At 41.0% G+C, this 17,598-nt stretch overlaps 1 protein-coding gene and 1 pseudogene across 2 annotated transcripts in view; one reads left to right on the forward strand and one right to left on the reverse strand.

The window, feature by feature from the left end:
• SLC25A12 (solute carrier family 25 member 12) overlaps positions 1 to 17,598 on the forward strand; it is a 671,031-nt gene that overhangs the window by 617,193 nt on the left and 36,240 nt on the right. For both annotated transcript variants that reach the window (XM_050751344.1, XM_050751345.1), the window contains one exon: positions 10,564 to 10,648. In XM_050751344.1, the coding sequence (XP_050607301.1) occupies positions 10,564 to 10,648 (85 nt within the window). The remainder of the gene's footprint in view (positions 1 to 10,563; positions 10,649 to 17,598) is intronic.
• On the reverse strand, positions 4,315 to 5,928 carry LOC126932496 (heterogeneous nuclear ribonucleoprotein A1-like; annotated as a pseudogene).

Consider the following 17,598-nt stretch of genomic DNA (forward strand, 5'->3'; position numbering starts at 1 on the left):
CTGCCTCAGCCTGCCGAGTAGCTGGAACTACAGGCGTGTGCCACCATGCCCAGCTAATGTTTGTATTTTTAGTAGAGATAGGGTTTTACCATCCTGGCCAGGCTGGTTTTGAACTCCTGACCTCATGATCCCGCCTCCTTGGCCTCCCAAACTGCTGGGATTATAGGCGTGAGCCACTGAGCCCAGCCAGCAATTTACAGTCTATTAAGAGACACGATTTTTAAAAGTCACCTCTAGTAGTTCTTTCAGTATGATAATATCTAAAAAATGAGCGTTAACCCTACAACTGAGTACTAATAGAAGCTGGGTCTTCATAGGTGATTTGTTGCTTTCAGGCTTTCTAATGAGTTGTGGGACTGGAGATGATACTAAGTATCAGCCAGTCTTTGGTGATTGACATGTAATACCAGGCCACATCTCATTCATATATATATGAATATATATATATATATTTTGTTTGTTTGTTTGTTTTTTTGAGATGGAGTTTCACTCTTGTTGCCCAGGCTGGAGTGCAATGGCATAGTCTCAGCTCACTGCAACCTCCGCCTTCTGGGTTCAAGCAATTCTTCTGCCTCAGCCTCCTGAGTAGCTGGGATTACAGGCACCCGCTACCACACCCAGCTAACTTTTGTATTTTTAGTAGAGAGGGGGTTTCACAATGTTGGCCAGGCTGGTCTCAAACTCCTGACCTCAGATGATCTACCCGCCTCAGTCTTCCAAAGTGTTGGGATTACAGGCGTGAGCCACTACGCCCAGCCTGTAATTCGTATTTTTAAACAAAGGTTTTGATCTTCCTTCATGATGACACATTTCAAAAAGTAGTTCTCAAAACTGGATGTAAAGTGACCTTATAGCTAGTTCATGGAATTTAAGGTTTTGGGAAACAGTAGTGCATTCACATTGTTACCAGTAGGGAGTCTTGACTATGAGTTGTTCATGTTCTTGGCATGTTGAACAAGGTAATGGACAAAACCCACAAAGCAACAGAAGACAAAAGCATAGATTTATTGAAATGAAAGTACACTCCACAGAGTGGGAGTGAGCTGGAGCAAGCAGCTCAAGAGCCCTGGTTGCAAATCTTCTGGGGTTTAAGTACCCTTTAGAGGTTTCCTGTTGGTTACACCCTATGTAAATGAAGACTTGGCCCGTGACCAATCAGAGGCTGAAGTAAAGTTACCTGTGGAAATGAAGACTTGGCCCATGACCAATTGGAGGCTGAACTGAAGTCTCAGCCTGCAACCAATCAGAGGCTGAAGTGAAGTTACAACCTATACAAATAGAGGCTTGGCTTGTCTGACTGAAGTGAAGGCTCCTTGTGTCCAGACCCTTCCTGTGTTTCTTTCTTCTCCTCTGTTGTATCTGCTTGTCTTTTTTTCTTGGAATTTATATCCTTTTTTTTTTTTTTTTTTTTTTTTTTTTTTTTGAGACAGAGTCTCGCTCTATCGCCCAGGCTGGAGTGCTGTGGCCGGATCTCAGCTCACTGCAAGCTCCGCCTCCCGGGTTCCCGCCATTCTCCTGCCTCAGCCTCCCGAGTAGCTGGGACTACAGGCGCCCGCCACCTCGCCCGGCTAGTTTTTTGTATTTTTTAGTAGAGACGGGGTTTCACCGTGTTAGCCAGGATGGTCTCGATCTCCTGACCTCCTGATCCGCCCGTCTCGGCCTCCCAAAGTGCTGGGATTACAGGCTTGAGCCACCGCGCCCGGCCGGAATTTATATCCTAAACTATTCAAGTAAACTGTTCTTCTGCCTCATCTCCCCCTGAGAGACGTGATCCTCATAAATCTTTATGGGAGGCAGAAGGACCAATTGTCTTTCTTCTGTAACTACTTCATGCTGATTGGGGCACAGTTCCTACCTATTGGGGACCATGGAACTCTAGCACTGCTCTGTCTAGTGGAGATAGGGTTACTTCTTGATGGCCGGGGTGGGCGTCATCATCTGGAACTGGCTGGAAGCCCTGCTGCATGATCATTTGAAGCTTAATCATCTCTAGGTGAGAAGAAATAATCTGGTAAAAAGATTTAACAAACATGGTCCAAAAAGTCAATGCAAGTATAATTATTAACAATAGGCTGGCTAAGGGAAGGAGCCATGAAGCCCAGCTTAGTGCCCTTGACCAGGAGCCCTATGATGTGGACAGCTGTTGTTATATTTTAGAAGTCCTGTCAGCTAATTTTCGAGTGGCATCCCTAATTAATCCTGATTGGTTGATATAAAAACAACATTCTTGTAGGAAAAGACATAAGCCACCTTTTTGAGCAGTTGGAGATCCAGTCCCCTTCTATTTTGTAAAGTGACTGCTGCCAAGGAATCTATTTGATTTTGTAAGGTGACGATACTTTGGGCAATGTCTTCCAAGCTGTCTGAAAGATCCTTGGATGAGCATTGGTAATAGGATAGGGAAGTTGGAAACCCGCTAACTCCCATTGCTATTCCTGCAGTTATTCCTAGCCCTACCAAAAGGGGTATGAATTGGATGGCTCATTTGTGCTTGGCAGTTGCAGTTAAAGGTATAATGAGAGACTGGTTATTGGGAGCTATGTTGATTTTGAGGGGGTAAATATACAAGGGTACAGGTTCCAGTCCAGTTGGCTGATAAACATAAGTACAACTAGTTCCACACAGGAAAAAGGATCTTTGTTTTTGAGACAAAAATTGTTGTCTATGGTGAACATATGGGTTAGCTTGTTGTTTTCACTTTCTCAAGTGATTAAGGTCCCTGCTAAGGTGGCCCCAGTTAAAGGCTGGAAAGGACCTTGGGAAATATCCTGAGTTGCCCCAGCAGAAATTTTCCAGTGGAGGTAGTTACACTTAGTGTCCACCAGCAGTGACTTAGAGGTATTTTCGTACTGGGGAATGAAAAGACAACTAGATGTCTCAGGATTAGTATAGTTTTTCCCAAGGGAAAGTGTGAACACAGCTACTGGGCCTATCTTGGCAGTACTTAGACTGTGTATCCTTTAAAGTGCCCTGAACTAGGAATGGTTTCTGTGAAACCATACAGGTTTACCAAATGATGCAGTCTGGGTAACTGCATAGCTTACATGATCATGTGAAGGGTTAATCTCTACGGTGTAGATTTGAAGCCAATTAGAGCTCCTTTATATGAACATCTCACACACACAGGAGAAGATCTAGCTGTTGTAAGTTTTTCTTTCCCTTTAGTTTTTTTTCTTTTCTTTTTTTCTTTTTTTTTTTTTTAAAGACAGAGTCTTGCTCTGTCGCCCAGGCTAGAGTACAGTGGCACGATCTCAGCCCACTGCAACCTCCGCCTCCCAGGTTCAAGTGATTCTTGTGCCTCAGCCTCCCAAGTAGCTGGGACTACAGGTGTGTACCACTATGCCTGCCTAATTTTTGTATTTTTAGTAGAGACGGGGTTTCACCATGTTGGCCAGGGTGGTCTCAAACTTTTGACCTCAGATGATCTGCCCACCTTGGCCTCCCAAAGTGCTGGGATTACAGGTGTGAGCTACTGGGCCCAGCCTCTTTCCCACTTTATGAATCCTATCACAACTTCCACAGACCGTCTATGACATACTTAGACTTTCTGACTTGTCCTGTCTTTCCCTCTTTCCTAAATAATTAGGCATTCTACTTTAGGACAAGAATTTGCCATACAAGATTCTTTCTCATATAAAATTTCTTTTCTTCATAACCTTCCTTACCATAAATACATCTTCATAGCTATAACTTTCTTTATATCTCTCTTTCCTACTAATGCTGAAGCCCCCAAAAGTCAAAAAGGTCAGGTAATGTGATGAAAAACTGAGCAGAGCTTTAAATTTTGAGAGGGACCTGTCTGCCTACGTTTCTTGGGATTCCATGAGGAAAACAGGGGTTTCTCCTAAAATGAGGTCTATGGCACCTTCTGTTTTTCCCAAGGAGTCCCAGGCTGTCAGAAATTACCTTAGGTCCTTTTATGGGCATCAAGAGTGGCAAGAAGATAGACTGGGGAAATAGTCCAGTCAACTGAGAAGAGAAGCAAAACTTCATTGTAAAGATGGATAAACTGAGGCACGGTGCAGTTTAAAAATTCACATTCACATAGAGCTAGGCTCCGCAGCTTACTGCTCAGTCACTGATACACTTGTACGGTAGCTCATGGTGTACTTCACCAACAGTTTTCCTGCCCCCTCAGAGCTTACAACCTGGGTTTCATTTCCTGCTCTACAGCTATATAATTTAACAATTTTCCTCTCAATGTGTTGGATTCTAATCCTATATATCTCAAATTTTATTAATATTACTGAATTTTTTTTTCATTCAAGAGAATTGAATTGTTTATTGATTACACATGATAATGGATGATACACAAGCTTCATTCCCATCTATAATTTTATCTGGTACCATTATTCAATTTAGATATATTGCATAGGATGTGCCAACAATCACTTTTATAACCAATAATTCCATGATTTTGCTTGGGTAATCCCTTTTAATGGTGAACTTCAGGTTACAACAGTAACTATCAGTTCAATTACACCAAGGTTTCCGAAGACAATGGTTTCTCCACCCAAGCAGGTTGTATATACATTCCAAATAGAACCTGGCATCACCCTGAAGGAATTTTAACTTCACACTGTTGGGGAAATTTACCAAGATGGCTTCAGAGTAGACTAACTTTACACAGCACATTAAAAAAAAGACATTTATTCAGCATCACGATCAGACTATTGCATTTAGCAATCAACAGCATGAGTGCAAAAAAAAAAAATAAATCTACATTAAAACCCTTTGTTGGAATGCTTTACACTTTCCACAGAACAGAAACTAAAATAACCTGTTATACAATTAGTCACAAATACAGTCCTCAAGTTTTTTGCCCATACACATGAGTATTTGTCTAAAACATGTCTTCTTTGTAGCAGCTAGGCCCTGCCACCACTGTGCTTGGCTGAGTTCACAAATCTGTTGTAACCTGTAGCTTCCCTGTCACTTCTCTGGCTCTCCTCTCCTGCTAAGCTTTGTTTCCTAATTAAAATCTTCTGCCACTGCCATAGCTACTGCTGCTGCTGGAACTGCCATAGCCACCTTGGTTTCGTGGTTTTGCAAAGTATTGGCCTCCACTGCCATAGGGGCCAGAGCTTCTGCCTCCAAACTTTCCTTCCTTCATAGGTCCAAAATTTGAAGACTGATTGTCGTAATTGCCAAAATCATTTTAGCTTCCACCACCTCCAAAACTGCTTCCATCATTACCAAATCCACTATAGTCATCCCCACTGCCACCATATCCACCACCACCACGGCTGCCACCAAAGCCACCACGACCACTGAAGTTTCCTGCACGACTGAAGTTATTCCCACTGAAACCACCTCCATGACCACCACCAAAGTTTCCAGAACCACTTCGACCTCTTTGGCTGGATGAAGCACTAGCCATCTCTTGCTTTGACAGGGCTTTCCTAACTTCACAGTTGTGGCCATTCACAGTATGGTATTTCTGAATGACAGTCTTATCCACGGAGTCATGGTCGTCAAAAGTTACAAAGGCAAAGCCCCTTTTCTTGCTACTGCCTCAGTCAGTCATGATTTCAATCACTTCAGTTTTCCCATACTGTTCAAAATAACTTAGATGATGTTCTTCAGCGTCTTCTTTAATGCCACCAACAAATATCTTTTTCAGTTAAGTGGGCACCTGGTCTTTGGAATCTTCTCTTGAGACAACTCTCTTTGGTTCCAAAACTCCTCCATCCACCTTATGTGGTCTTGCATTCGTGGCTGCATCTACCTCCTCCACAGTGGCATATGTGACAAACCCAAAGCCCCTGGAACGCTTGGTGTTTGGATCTCTCATTACCACACAGTCCGTGAGCGTTCCCCATTCTCAAAATGGCTCCTCAGGCTCTCATCGGTTGTTTCAAAGCTCAACCCTCCAATGAAGAGCTTCCTCAGCTGTTTGGGCTCTTTAGGAGACTCTGACTTAGACATGACAGCAGGGAGAAAAGAGACTTTAACGATGCTTCTTCGGCAGCGTCCACGGGCAGAAAGGAGCAAGCTGACGAACGTATCAATATTACTGAATCTTAAAGGGAGCCATGATGTCTTTAATCCTCAGAAACATTAACCTGGCCAGATGTGGCCGCTCACACCTGTAATCCCAGCACTTTAGGAGGCCAAGGTGGGCGGATCACAAGGTCAGGAGTTCGAGACCGGTGTGGCCAACATAGTGAAACCCCGTCTCTACTGAAAATACAAAAAATTAGCCTGGTGTGGTGTGCGCATGTAATCCCAGTTACTCTGGAGGCTGAGGCAGGAGAATCACTTGAACCCGGGAGGTGGAGGTTGCAGTGAGCTGAGATTGCACCATTGCACTCCAACCCGAGCAACAGTGTGAGACTCCATCTCAAGATAAATCAATCAATGAGTCAACCAACCTGTAAACAAAGGAATACATGAGGTTAAACAGTATTCAAATTTCCATATGCTTTAAAACATTGAGAGAGTATATTGAGAAACACACCTAAGAAACTGCAGTCAATCTACTGTTAAAAAAATTTAGAGAATATCTCTTCAAAATAAGCTATCTAGTGGTATTTATACATATTCTTACATATATCACCTGTGTTTTACATGCTTGTAACATTAAACATAATTGAAAACTGTCAAGATTATAGGGCTTATACATTTCTGTGGGCTTGAAAATGATGCAATATAGATTATTTGTTTCTATAAAGTAGTCAGTAAAAAGTACAAACTTCTTTTTTTTTTTTTTGAGACGGAGTCTCGCTCTGTGCCCCAGGCTGGAGTGCAGTGGCGCGATCTCGGCTCACTGCAAGCTCCGCCTCCTGGGTTCACGCCATTCTCCTGCCTCAGCCTCCTGAGTAGCTGGGACTATAGGTGCCCGCCACCGCACCCGGCTAATTTTTTGTGTTTAGTAGAGATGGGATTTCACCGTGGTCTCGATCTCCTGACCTTGTGATCCGCCCGCCTCGGCCTCCCAAAGTGCTGGGATTACAGGCGTGAGCCACCGCGCCCGGCCAAAAGTACAAACTTCTAAATGGAGTAATCACTAACAAGAGAGTTCACACTGAAGGTAGTAATACTAGGAACAAAAGAGGGCTCAACACTGCCTTCAGGAGAGGAAGGGTCCAGATTGGTATATTTTCTAAAGGCTTCCTCCAGCCTGCCATAAAACACGGCTAGATTTTCCTCCTTGCCTTGTGCAACCTCCCTTACTTTATCATAATTTACTGCCTTAGTTACTCCCTTTTTCTTTCCTCCAAGGAGAGCCTTAAGAAATTTGGCCCAGTTGTTCATTCCCATGGGGGTGTTATGGTCCCAGTTAGGATCAGTAGCGGGGACTGTGTCTGGGTTTGGGCGATAACCCTGAGGGTTTTGGGCAAGTAAATTGTCTGCTTCTTGGCAAGTGACCTCAAAGATTCATTCCTTTTCCAAGAGGGTGCAACAAGTTGCTAGAATGAATTGAACGTCTCTCTATGAGAGATGAAAGGCTAAGGTCAAAGCTTGGAACCTATCTGCAAGTTTTCTGGGGTTCTCTGAATAGCTTCCTAGCTTTTTCTTTACATTGTTGTATGTCATTTATGGAGAAGGGGACCGACACTCGGACCAGCCCCTCGGCTCCTGCTACTTCCCTAAGGGATAGCAGGGCTATAGAGGTAGTTGAATAGGGTGTTCCCCTCTGAATGTGAGGGGGACTTAGCAGGGCCCTTGGCTTTAGCTCTTGGGTTTGGGCCTCAGAAACACTTGGCAAGGGGTTATATGGGGGTGGTTGCCATTGCCCCAAGAGACAGGTGGCCCTTGCATAAAGGAGGTCATCCACAATATCCAGTTCTGCCTTAGAACCTTCCTTTTGGGGGCAGGTTCTGGGAGTTTTGCTGATGGTTGGGTTTTGACATAGGGCCATAAAGGCCTACACATGTAGGATTTCTGACCATTTACACTGCCTTTTGCAAAATAGGTCTAATTGCAGGATGGTGTTGTAATTAAGACTTCCCATTATTCCCGGCTGTCCAGCTAATTTTGGGGCCATACAGTATTACAGTAAAAAAAAAAAAAAAAAATCAGGTTTTTTCTCCTTAGATTGTCAGGGTCAAATTGACATTTGAGAATTCCCAGTGGTTGAGAATGCAGCCAAGTGGGGAATCAGATGGAATGGATGGAGAGTTGCCCATAGTGGTCTGGAAGAAAGAAGAGAACCTAGCTTACTTGGTGACTCAGATTTTACCGGGGCATCCCCCTGCAAAATCTCTGGGCCTTGATTGGGGTCCTCAGGGGTGTCCCCCTTTAGGGCCCCATCTTAGTCTGACCTTAGATGGGTGCTGGTACCACTTTGGGAAGGTTCTTTCCACCACTGATGACCCACTGTGAGCCTTCCTTTTGTCCCCGGATGAAGGCCTTGACTTCTAGCATCCTTATAATTTGATAAGGCCATTGTTTCCTGTTCCACTGGAGTGATAGCCATGAACTTTAATAGTAGGAACTAGAAGTTGGATGGATTTCTTTTGTCATGTGGATTTTACAGGTAGTCTCAGGGGGGGAAGGTAGATTTGGAGCATGAAAAATGAAATAATAGGGTTGGCTCTTCCACTCAGGCCCTCAATAAGAGAGGGAATGTTTAAAAATCCACCATCATGACAGTGGACCCCATGTAAGGGCAGGTCATTCTATAAGAATAATATGGTGATGACAAAAGAAACAAGATGTAGAATGTATTCTAAAGATTGTGGGCCCCAAAAGTCCTCAGCAAGTTGAAGGGGAATCAGAATGCCTAAGAGAGATCTTTTGCCATTACAAGCTAACTCTTTTTTTTTTTTTTTTTTTTTTTTTTTTTGAGACGGAGTCTCGCTTTGTCACCCAGGCTGGAGTGCAGTGGCCGGATCTCAGCTCACTGCAAGCTCCGCCTCCCGGGTTCACGCCATTCTCCTGCCTCAGCCTCCCGAGTAGCTGGGACTACAGGCGCCTGCCACCTCGCCCGGCTAAGTTTTTGTATTTTTAGTAGAGACGGGGTTTCACCGTGTTAGCCAGGATGGTCTCGATCTCCTGACCTCGTGATCCGCCCGTCTCGGCCTCCCAAAGTGCTGGGATTACAGGCTTGAGCCACCGCGCCCGGCCTACAAGCTAACTCTTTAGGAGCATTTGGCGTAAGGAAAGAGGGCTTAAGTTGACTGAAACGTGTGAATTTGTTCTAGAAGAGCTGCCACTGTCAATTTCATCATACGTAGGGGTTAGGGACTGTAACTAAGAAAGACAGAAAAGAGTACTTACCCATTCTGGGCAGGGCAGCTATCTCCATTCACTTCTTGGCCTTCAGGTAACACCAGAGAGTGGCCCTGGCTAGTTGCCCTCAATTACCAAGGATCTACTAGGAAACAGCCTCTGAAAGACTGAAAAAAAGAAAAGGACTCAGGTCCCTCACCCAAACCAGGCAGTGGTGGTCAGGTGCTTCCACATGGATACCTTTCAGTCTCCTGGGAGAGTGGCCCTGGCCTGACACCTGCTGTTGCCTTCATGCTTAGATGCTGTCTGTGAAGAATCCCGTGTTGGAAAAGGGAAAGAGAGCAGAAGGGGTTCCCCTCTGTGGAGTGGAGGGAGCCCTGCATGGAGATAACTCCAGCCTGTGTCCGAAAAGAAAAAGGGAAAAGGCAAAGAGAAATAAATCCCCAAATTTGGGCTTACCTCCTGGCTGACTTGCCAAGATATGTTACCAGTGGAGGGTCTTGACTATAAGTTGTCCAGTTTCTTGGCATGTTGAACAAAGAATTGGACAAAACACACAAAGCAATAGAAGACAAAAGCATAGATTTATTGAAGCAAAAGTATACTCCACATATCAGGAGCAGGCTTGAGCAAGCAGCTCAAGAGCCTTAGTTGCACATCATCTGGGGTTTAGTACCCGTTAGAAGTTTCCTATTTGTTACACCCTATATAAATGAAGACTTGACCCACAACCAGTTGGAGGCTGAAGTGAAGGCTCAGCCCGTGATCAATTGGAGGCCGAAGTGAAGGCTCAGCCTGCAACCAATCAGAGGCTGAAGTTATCCTACGCAAATGAAGAGTTGGCCCATGAGGCTGAAGTGAAGACTCCCTGTCTCCAGACCCTATTCTCCTGCCTAAAAATGGGTCAAAACTCAAAGGGTTGGAAAGAACATATCGTTGAAAAAAAAAAAGAAGTCTCCCTCCTACCCTTGTTCCTTTTCTTGGAGGCAACCAGTATTTATCAGATTTATATGTATCCTTCCCAGATACTTTGTACCTGTGCTTTAAATAGATATCCTTAGGGGACACATTTAGTGGGTACGGACAGTCAACCTCTATATTTTGCTTCTGGAAATAATTATTTGATTTTAATATCTATCACTGGAGTCTTACTAAATTTATTCACTCCACATTATTTCTCTGGAGTCTTTTGGTTTTTGTTGATGAAAACAGTTAAAAGGTTTTTTGGTCACTAAAATGATTTGTGTAAATAGGGAAGTAAAGATTTTAAACTATAGTTCGGAGTTTTTTTTTTTTTTTTTTTTTTTTTTTTTTTTGGAGAAAAGATGATTTTGGCATGAGGAGTTTGTCAGTGTCTAACAATTCTTTCTTACATTTTTCCTGAAGGCGCTTGACTTTGGCAGATATTGAGAGAATAGCCCCATTGGCTGAGGGGGCCTTACCTTACAACCTGGCAGAACTTCAGAGACAGGTATGAGTAGTCTCATAAATATGATCACCTTAAAAAATGCTGAACTAGTAGCCTGAGTAGGAGCTGACAGCTTCTGAATGCTGTAAAAATTAAAAATTACTTTCTAGAGAAAGACTTTACTTAGCTTAAAGATTACCTTTATAGAACTACTGTTACCCCCACTTTTATAGAATATATATATACACACATATATATATATATATTTTTTTAGATGGAGTCTGGCTCTGTTGCCCAGGCTGGAGTGCAATGGTACGATCTCGGCTCACTGCAACCTCTGCCTTCTGGGTTTAAGAGATTCTCCTGCCTCAGCCTCCCGAGTAACTGGGATTACAGGCATGCGCCACCACAACTGGCTAATTTTTGTATTTTTAGTAGAGTCAAGGTTTTGCCATGTTGGGCAGGCTGGTCTCAAATTTGTGACCTCAGGTATCCACTCACCTCGGCCTCCCAAAGTGCTGGGATTACAGGCATTAGTCACCACGCCCAGCCTATAGAACATTTTTATGAGATAACTAGATTTATGTTTGTGTTTTGTTTTTTGTTTTGTTCAGATAAGGAAAATAAGAGTTCAAACATACATCGGTTTGACCCCCTTCCCCTTAGAATTAGCATTCTTTTCATTTGCCTCGTCACATTTGAAGATAATTGTTAGGTTTACTTTGTATCATTAAACTGGCATTTATAGGGTTTCTAAAATTAAAAAACTTCCCTTAAATGAAATAATTGATTCACTGGGATTGTGCCTTACAGATTACAACCTGGGGGAAAAAAAAGTAGTGAAACCGGAAAGAAAACCTTGACTGTTATTACATTTTTGATAAATATAAATGTTAAGAATGATTAAAACAGTAGCTTCTGAGTCCTATAAAATTAATACAGTCCCATTTCTGATTACAAGTACTATCTTGGTAAGAAAAAGAAATTCCATGAAATTACCTTGAAGAGTGGAATGGAACAGTTTTTAACAAATCTTGTTTTGAGTTGAAACCTCTACTTCTATAGCACTTTCGAAGTTGCAGTGGTAGCAGATGATCACATTGCTTTTGTGTGTGGGTAAGGGTTAGGAAGGCCAGTCATTGTCCTCCTGGTACTTTCCTGCTCCAATAGACATGGAGCCTGCGTTCCTCATAATTCTCTAGGAGAGTGTGATGCCATACTAGGCTAGGCAACATGGGGAGGGCATGGATAAAGAAGACAGGATACAGAGAGAGAGAGAGAGAGAGAGAGAGAGAGAGAGAGCACGCTACTAAATGTGCATGCTGTAGAAAGAGGCTATGTCTGCTCTTTCTTCATTGCTGCCACATTGGTGAGTAGCCAGGGTTGGTTTGCTGTTATTGTGTTATTGTTCACCTTCACCAAATGTGTTAATGAAACATCAAGATATGTTTAAGTGTAGTTCACTTTGGGAAGACTTGGTCGGAAACCTTTCTTCTACTTGAGCTCCATGGAATGATGATTCTGCCTGTGAAACTAATTAGAATTTCCAGTTCTACTTTACATAAGGAACAACAACATTTTGTAGTCAGGTTGAAGCAAATTGAAAATGGAAAAGAAACATTATATCTACGTTTTGTGTTAATACTTTGTTTACTTGATGTGTAATAAACTTCCTACAAATTAAAATGTATTGTAACTCATTGCAATTTAGCTTCTTTTGTATCAGAAAAACTCTTTTACCTGCTGCCATCAAAGTTTATTTCCAGGCCAGGCCCAGTGGCTTATGCCTGTAATGCCAGCAATTTGGGAGGCTGAGGCAGGCAGATTGCTTGAGCCCAGAAGTTCCAGACCAGCCTGGGCAACATGGCACAACCCCATCTCTACCAAAAAAAAAAAAAAAAAAAAAGCAAAAAATTAGCCAGGTATGATGGCATGTGCCTGTAGTCCTAGCTACTTCGGAGACTGATGGGGAGGAAGAGACTGATGAGCCCAGGAAGTTGAGGTTGCAGTGAGCCGTGATTGTGCTACTGCACTCCAGCCTGGGCAACAGAGTGAGACCCTGTCTTAAAAAAAAAAAAGAAAAAAGTTTATTTCCATTATGAGGTCTCAAATCCTTTAAAAATAGATGGATTTATTTCAGTTCAGTGATTTTTAAAAAATAAAATTTTATAAAATTACAACATTTAATAAAAGGAAAGAAGGTGAAAATTTTTTAATAAAATTAAAAAAGACATTGAAATATTTAAAGAGCTCTTACTGAATTTAATTTTATTTTTTGTAGTATATACATTTGTGAAAATTTGCTCTTGAATTTTGAAAAATTGCATTTCAAAAGAAGATATTTTGCAGTATTACATGTGTCTATTGATATAACTCTCCCTGAAGGTGTCCTTAATATTTGTAATTGGGAAATATTTCATTTAGCATATTAAAAACATTGTAAACTGAATTTAAAAGTCTCAACTCATTTCCTCCTCCTCAGTTTTTCTGCCGCTTAGTTTTCTATTCACCCACCTCTCTTGCCCCTAGCAATTTTCCTAGAGGCCATATCTGAAGCTTGTTTTGCAATCTTTGGCACCCTGAGTCTGCGTCCTTCACGTTTCTTCATCCTTAGGAAAGTGATGTAATTTTGCTACTGCTGTGAATTCTTTTTAAGACAGATTCAAGATGATTTGCCTGACTTCAGTGGCGGTGCTGATGCTTTTATGCTGGGTTGGGTGGCCTCAAGGGTCTTGTCAGATATTTAGGAAATGGGCAGTGATAAAAACCACCATTTTCTTCTTCCCTGGGTCTCTGATTGGTATCCAGAGTGACGGGGAGTGCTTTCTCTGCCTTTCCTTAACCAGTGAGATGGTACAGGGATCTAGAATTTCTAGAGAGCTGGTAGAGGTCTTAGGTATTCTTACATTGTCCCCAAAGGAAGAACCTCAGAGTCTCAGGACACTTTTTCTTTTTTTTTTTGGTGGAGACAGAGTCTCACTCTGTCACCCAGGCTGGAGTGCATTGGCACAATCACTGTTCACTGCAGCCCTGACCTCCCTGGCTCAGGTGATCCTCCCACCTCAGCCTCCTGAATAGCTGGGACTATAGGCATACACCACCATGCTCAGCTAATTTTTTTTCAGTAGAGACAGGGTTTAGCCATGTTTCCCAGACTGGTCTCAAACTCCTAAGCTTACATTAATCCACTGGCCTTGGCCTGCCAAAGTGCTGGGATTACAGAGTGCATGAGCCACTGCGTTCAGCTAAAATGTTTAATGTTTCCTCTCACATAGAAAATAGTCTTTCTACTGAGGCTTAGGTACAGAGAAATAAAAATTAAGATCTTAAGTATGTGTTTTCCTCTACATTATTATAGGAATAAAATCTGAGAAAATAGAACTCAACCGAAATAATAAATAATTATTAGAGTTTTATAGGAACAGATTTGTGAAGGTTAAGGATTCAAATTAATGTCCACTAATGGCCATTGTGAAATCTGACCTTTACTGTCCTTGAGATCTGATACAAGTTTATTTGGGCCTCAGTTTTCCCTTTAGTAAAGTGAGTATCTTCATGTATTTCTGAGAAGCCTTCAAGCTCCTGCATTCTGTAAAATGGTATGTATCAATGGATTTTATTTTCAGAATTCTAAATTTATCCTCCTTTTTCCTTTGTAACATTTAAAATTTTGTAAGGAATTCAGGCTGGACTCAAGTAGAATAATATGAAAATATGCTTAAGTTCTTATAGCAACCAAAGTAATAGAATAAACTTTCTTCAATTTTCAGCCTTGAAAAAACATTCTCAGTTAACGTATTTCAGGTTTATGAGGCATTCTAAGGCGGCCATATAGACTACAATCCTAGTGACTCAGTTTTTAACATTCTTTAGTTCACAGAATTACAGTAATGCTAACCATAGCTATTCCCATGTTACTTCCAGAAGATATCTTGATTTGATTCTCTTGTGATTTTTCCTATATTGCCAAATTAGTAGTACATAATTACTTACATTTATTATGCAGAGTATTCTCTTATATGAATATATTAGAAACCTAAATGTAAAATAGGAAGAAGGATGTATGTTTTGTTATCTCACCTTATGAAAGGTATTATGAAAACACTTGTTTATGATGGAGAATCTGTGAGTCCAGAAATAGAAGTTATGAAGGAGACAGTAGTTAAGAGGTTGGCCACTGATTATGTAACATCCTCTCATTCTGTTTCCTCGTTTATTAAATAGGGACAGTATGCCAGGCACAGTGGCTTGTGCCTGTAATCCCAGCACTTTGGGAGGCCAAAGCGGGCAGATTGTTTTGAGCCCAGTAGTTTGAGACCAGCTGGGCAATATGATGAATCTCTGTCTCTACAAAAACATACAAAAAATTAGCCAGGCATGGTAGAATTAGCCAGGTACATGGTAGCACCTGTAGTCTCAGCTATTTGGGAGGCAGAGGTGGGAGGATTGCTTGAGCACAGGAGTTTGAGGCTGCAGTCAGCTGTGATCATACTACTGCACTCCAGCCTGAATGACAGAGCAAGACCCTGTCTCAAATTAAATAAATAAATAAATAAATAAATAAATAAATAAAGATAGCAGTATTCATCTTTACAGGATTATTATGAGAATTACATGAGTAATAATACACTTACATTAAGCCTAACACCTGTTAAGCATGCAACAAATGTTAACTGCTATTATTGTGCTTATTATCAAATATGAGAAGCCTGTATAAGCAAACTCCAAGATGGGCTGAAACATATATGTGACACAGTCGCTTAATCTACTCTCATCTACTTCCATTAGGTAAAAGGGGATGAGAAGTGAGGAAAAAGTATTAATATTTCTTTGTATTTTTTTAAGTGCCTGAAATGTTTTATATTTTAATTTTTAAATGCTGGTTGAAATTCTACCAGGCCTATTTTTAAAAATTTTTAGTTAATGATGGATATTCAACAAGGAAAAAAAATCACTACCCCATACCATACACAAAAGTCTTTTCCTGTTCCTAAATGTGAAAGATTAAAGAGGATAACATGAGAGATTCTATTTATGATCTGGAGATAAGCAGAGATTTTGTAAATAGTACAGAACACCAGTCATAAAGAAAAAGATTAATAAGTTAAACTTCATTAAAGAACTTTTATCAAAATATACCACTAAGAGTGTGAAAAGACAAGTTACACAATAGGCAGAGATATTTGCAATACATTTAAATAATAGAGGATCTGTATCCAGAATATATAGTATAATAAACTTCTGCAAATTTATAAGCAAAAGGCAGGCAATGCAATAGAAAAATTGGCAAAATACCTGAAGAGAAACCTCACAAAAGAGGATATCCAAATGGTAAGGAAAAATAATACAAAAGTTTAATACCATTAGTACAAGAAAACACACACTAAAACTACAATGGGATGCTATTTTATACTATCCAGATTAATCAAAATTATACTCTGACAATGGCAAGTGTTGTTCAAGAGGTGAAGGAATGGAAATTGCTAGCATCACAACTTTGGAAACTATTTGTCAGTACCACTGCAGTTGAAGAAACACATACCCCGTGACCTGTTGGTTCCTCTCCTGGGAGTAGTCCCTAACAAAAATGTTTACACAAGTGTGTTAAGAGATATGTACAAGAAAGTTTAGGCCGGACGTGGTGGCTCACACCTGTAATCCCAGCACTTTGGGAAGCTGAGGTGGGTGGATCACTTGAGGTCAGGAGTTTGAGACCAGCCTGGCTAACATGATGAATCCCCATCTCTGCAAAAAAATACAAAAAATTTAGCCAGGCATGGTGGTGCGCACCTACAGTCCCAGCTTCTCGGGAGGCTGAGGCATGAGAATTGCTTGAACCCAGGAGGTAGAGGTTGCAGTGAACCAGGAATGTGCCACTGCACTTTAGCATGAGCAACAGAGGGAGACTGTGTCTCAAAAAAAAAAAAAAAAAAAAAAAAAAAAAGAATGTTTATAGCAACATTATTTGCAATTGCAAAAATATTGGAACAATCTAAATACTCACCATCAGTAGAACGGATAAATATGTTGTGCTATTAAGATGACCTACAGTGAGAGAAATGGAAATTTTGATTTGAGGGAAATGAGATAAAAGAGGAGGTGGATTGCAGAAAGAAGAGGATGTATATTTTTGAAGCATGTTAACAGTTTGGATATTAAAACCAGGTTATAGACCAATTCTGGCCCTATGTGAAAGTGGGAAAACAAACCTTCTCTTTTTCTTTACTGTATATTACATAATTACTTTTTCAACTGTATGGGATAAATGATCTGTGATGGACCTGCTTGGGTATATATGTACTTTCTTTAAAAAAGTTTTGTTTCTATGGGAAATTATATTAAAGCTATAGGCCACTCACTAAAAGAACTATGGAATATAAGCTGGATTGTGTTCTGTCAAAACATTATTGAATTACTAAGAATTATTATTTTAACTTTTAAGTTTGGGGGTACATGTGAAGGTTTGTTACATAGGTAAACATGTGTCATGGGATTTTTTGTACATATTATTTCATCACCCAAGTATTAAGCCCAGTACCCAATAGTTATCTTTTCTGCTCTTCTCCTTTCTCCCCTACTCCTCCCTCAAGTAGACTCCAGTGTCTGTTGTTTCCTTCTTTGTGTTCATAATAAGCTCTTATCACTTAGCTCCCACTTATAAGTGAGAACATAACGGTATTTGGTTTTCTGTTCCTGTGTTAGTTTGCTAAGGATAATGGCCTCCAGCTCCATCCATGTCACTGCAAAAGACAGGATCTCATTCTTTTTTATGGCTGCATATTATAATTTTTTTAATCTTTATTTTGTGTATAGCATTCCTTAGACATAGGACTTTGTTTTCTTTGTGTAATTTGCATTTCTGTGGCCCTTCTTTGAATTTTGGATTCATGAGCACATACAGGAAGACATTACAGTCCATTTAGGAATTCCTTTTTTTGGAACATTTTACCTCTTTCACCTGTGATACTTTACCACAAAAGGAAGTCTGTTCTCAAAAAGAAAATTAGGTTTAT

Source organism: Macaca thibetana, chromosome 12, assembly GCF_024542745.1.
Source record: "Macaca thibetana thibetana isolate TM-01 chromosome 12, ASM2454274v1, whole genome shotgun sequence".
Taxonomy (NCBI): Eukaryota; Metazoa; Chordata; class Mammalia; order Primates; family Cercopithecidae; genus Macaca; species Macaca thibetana.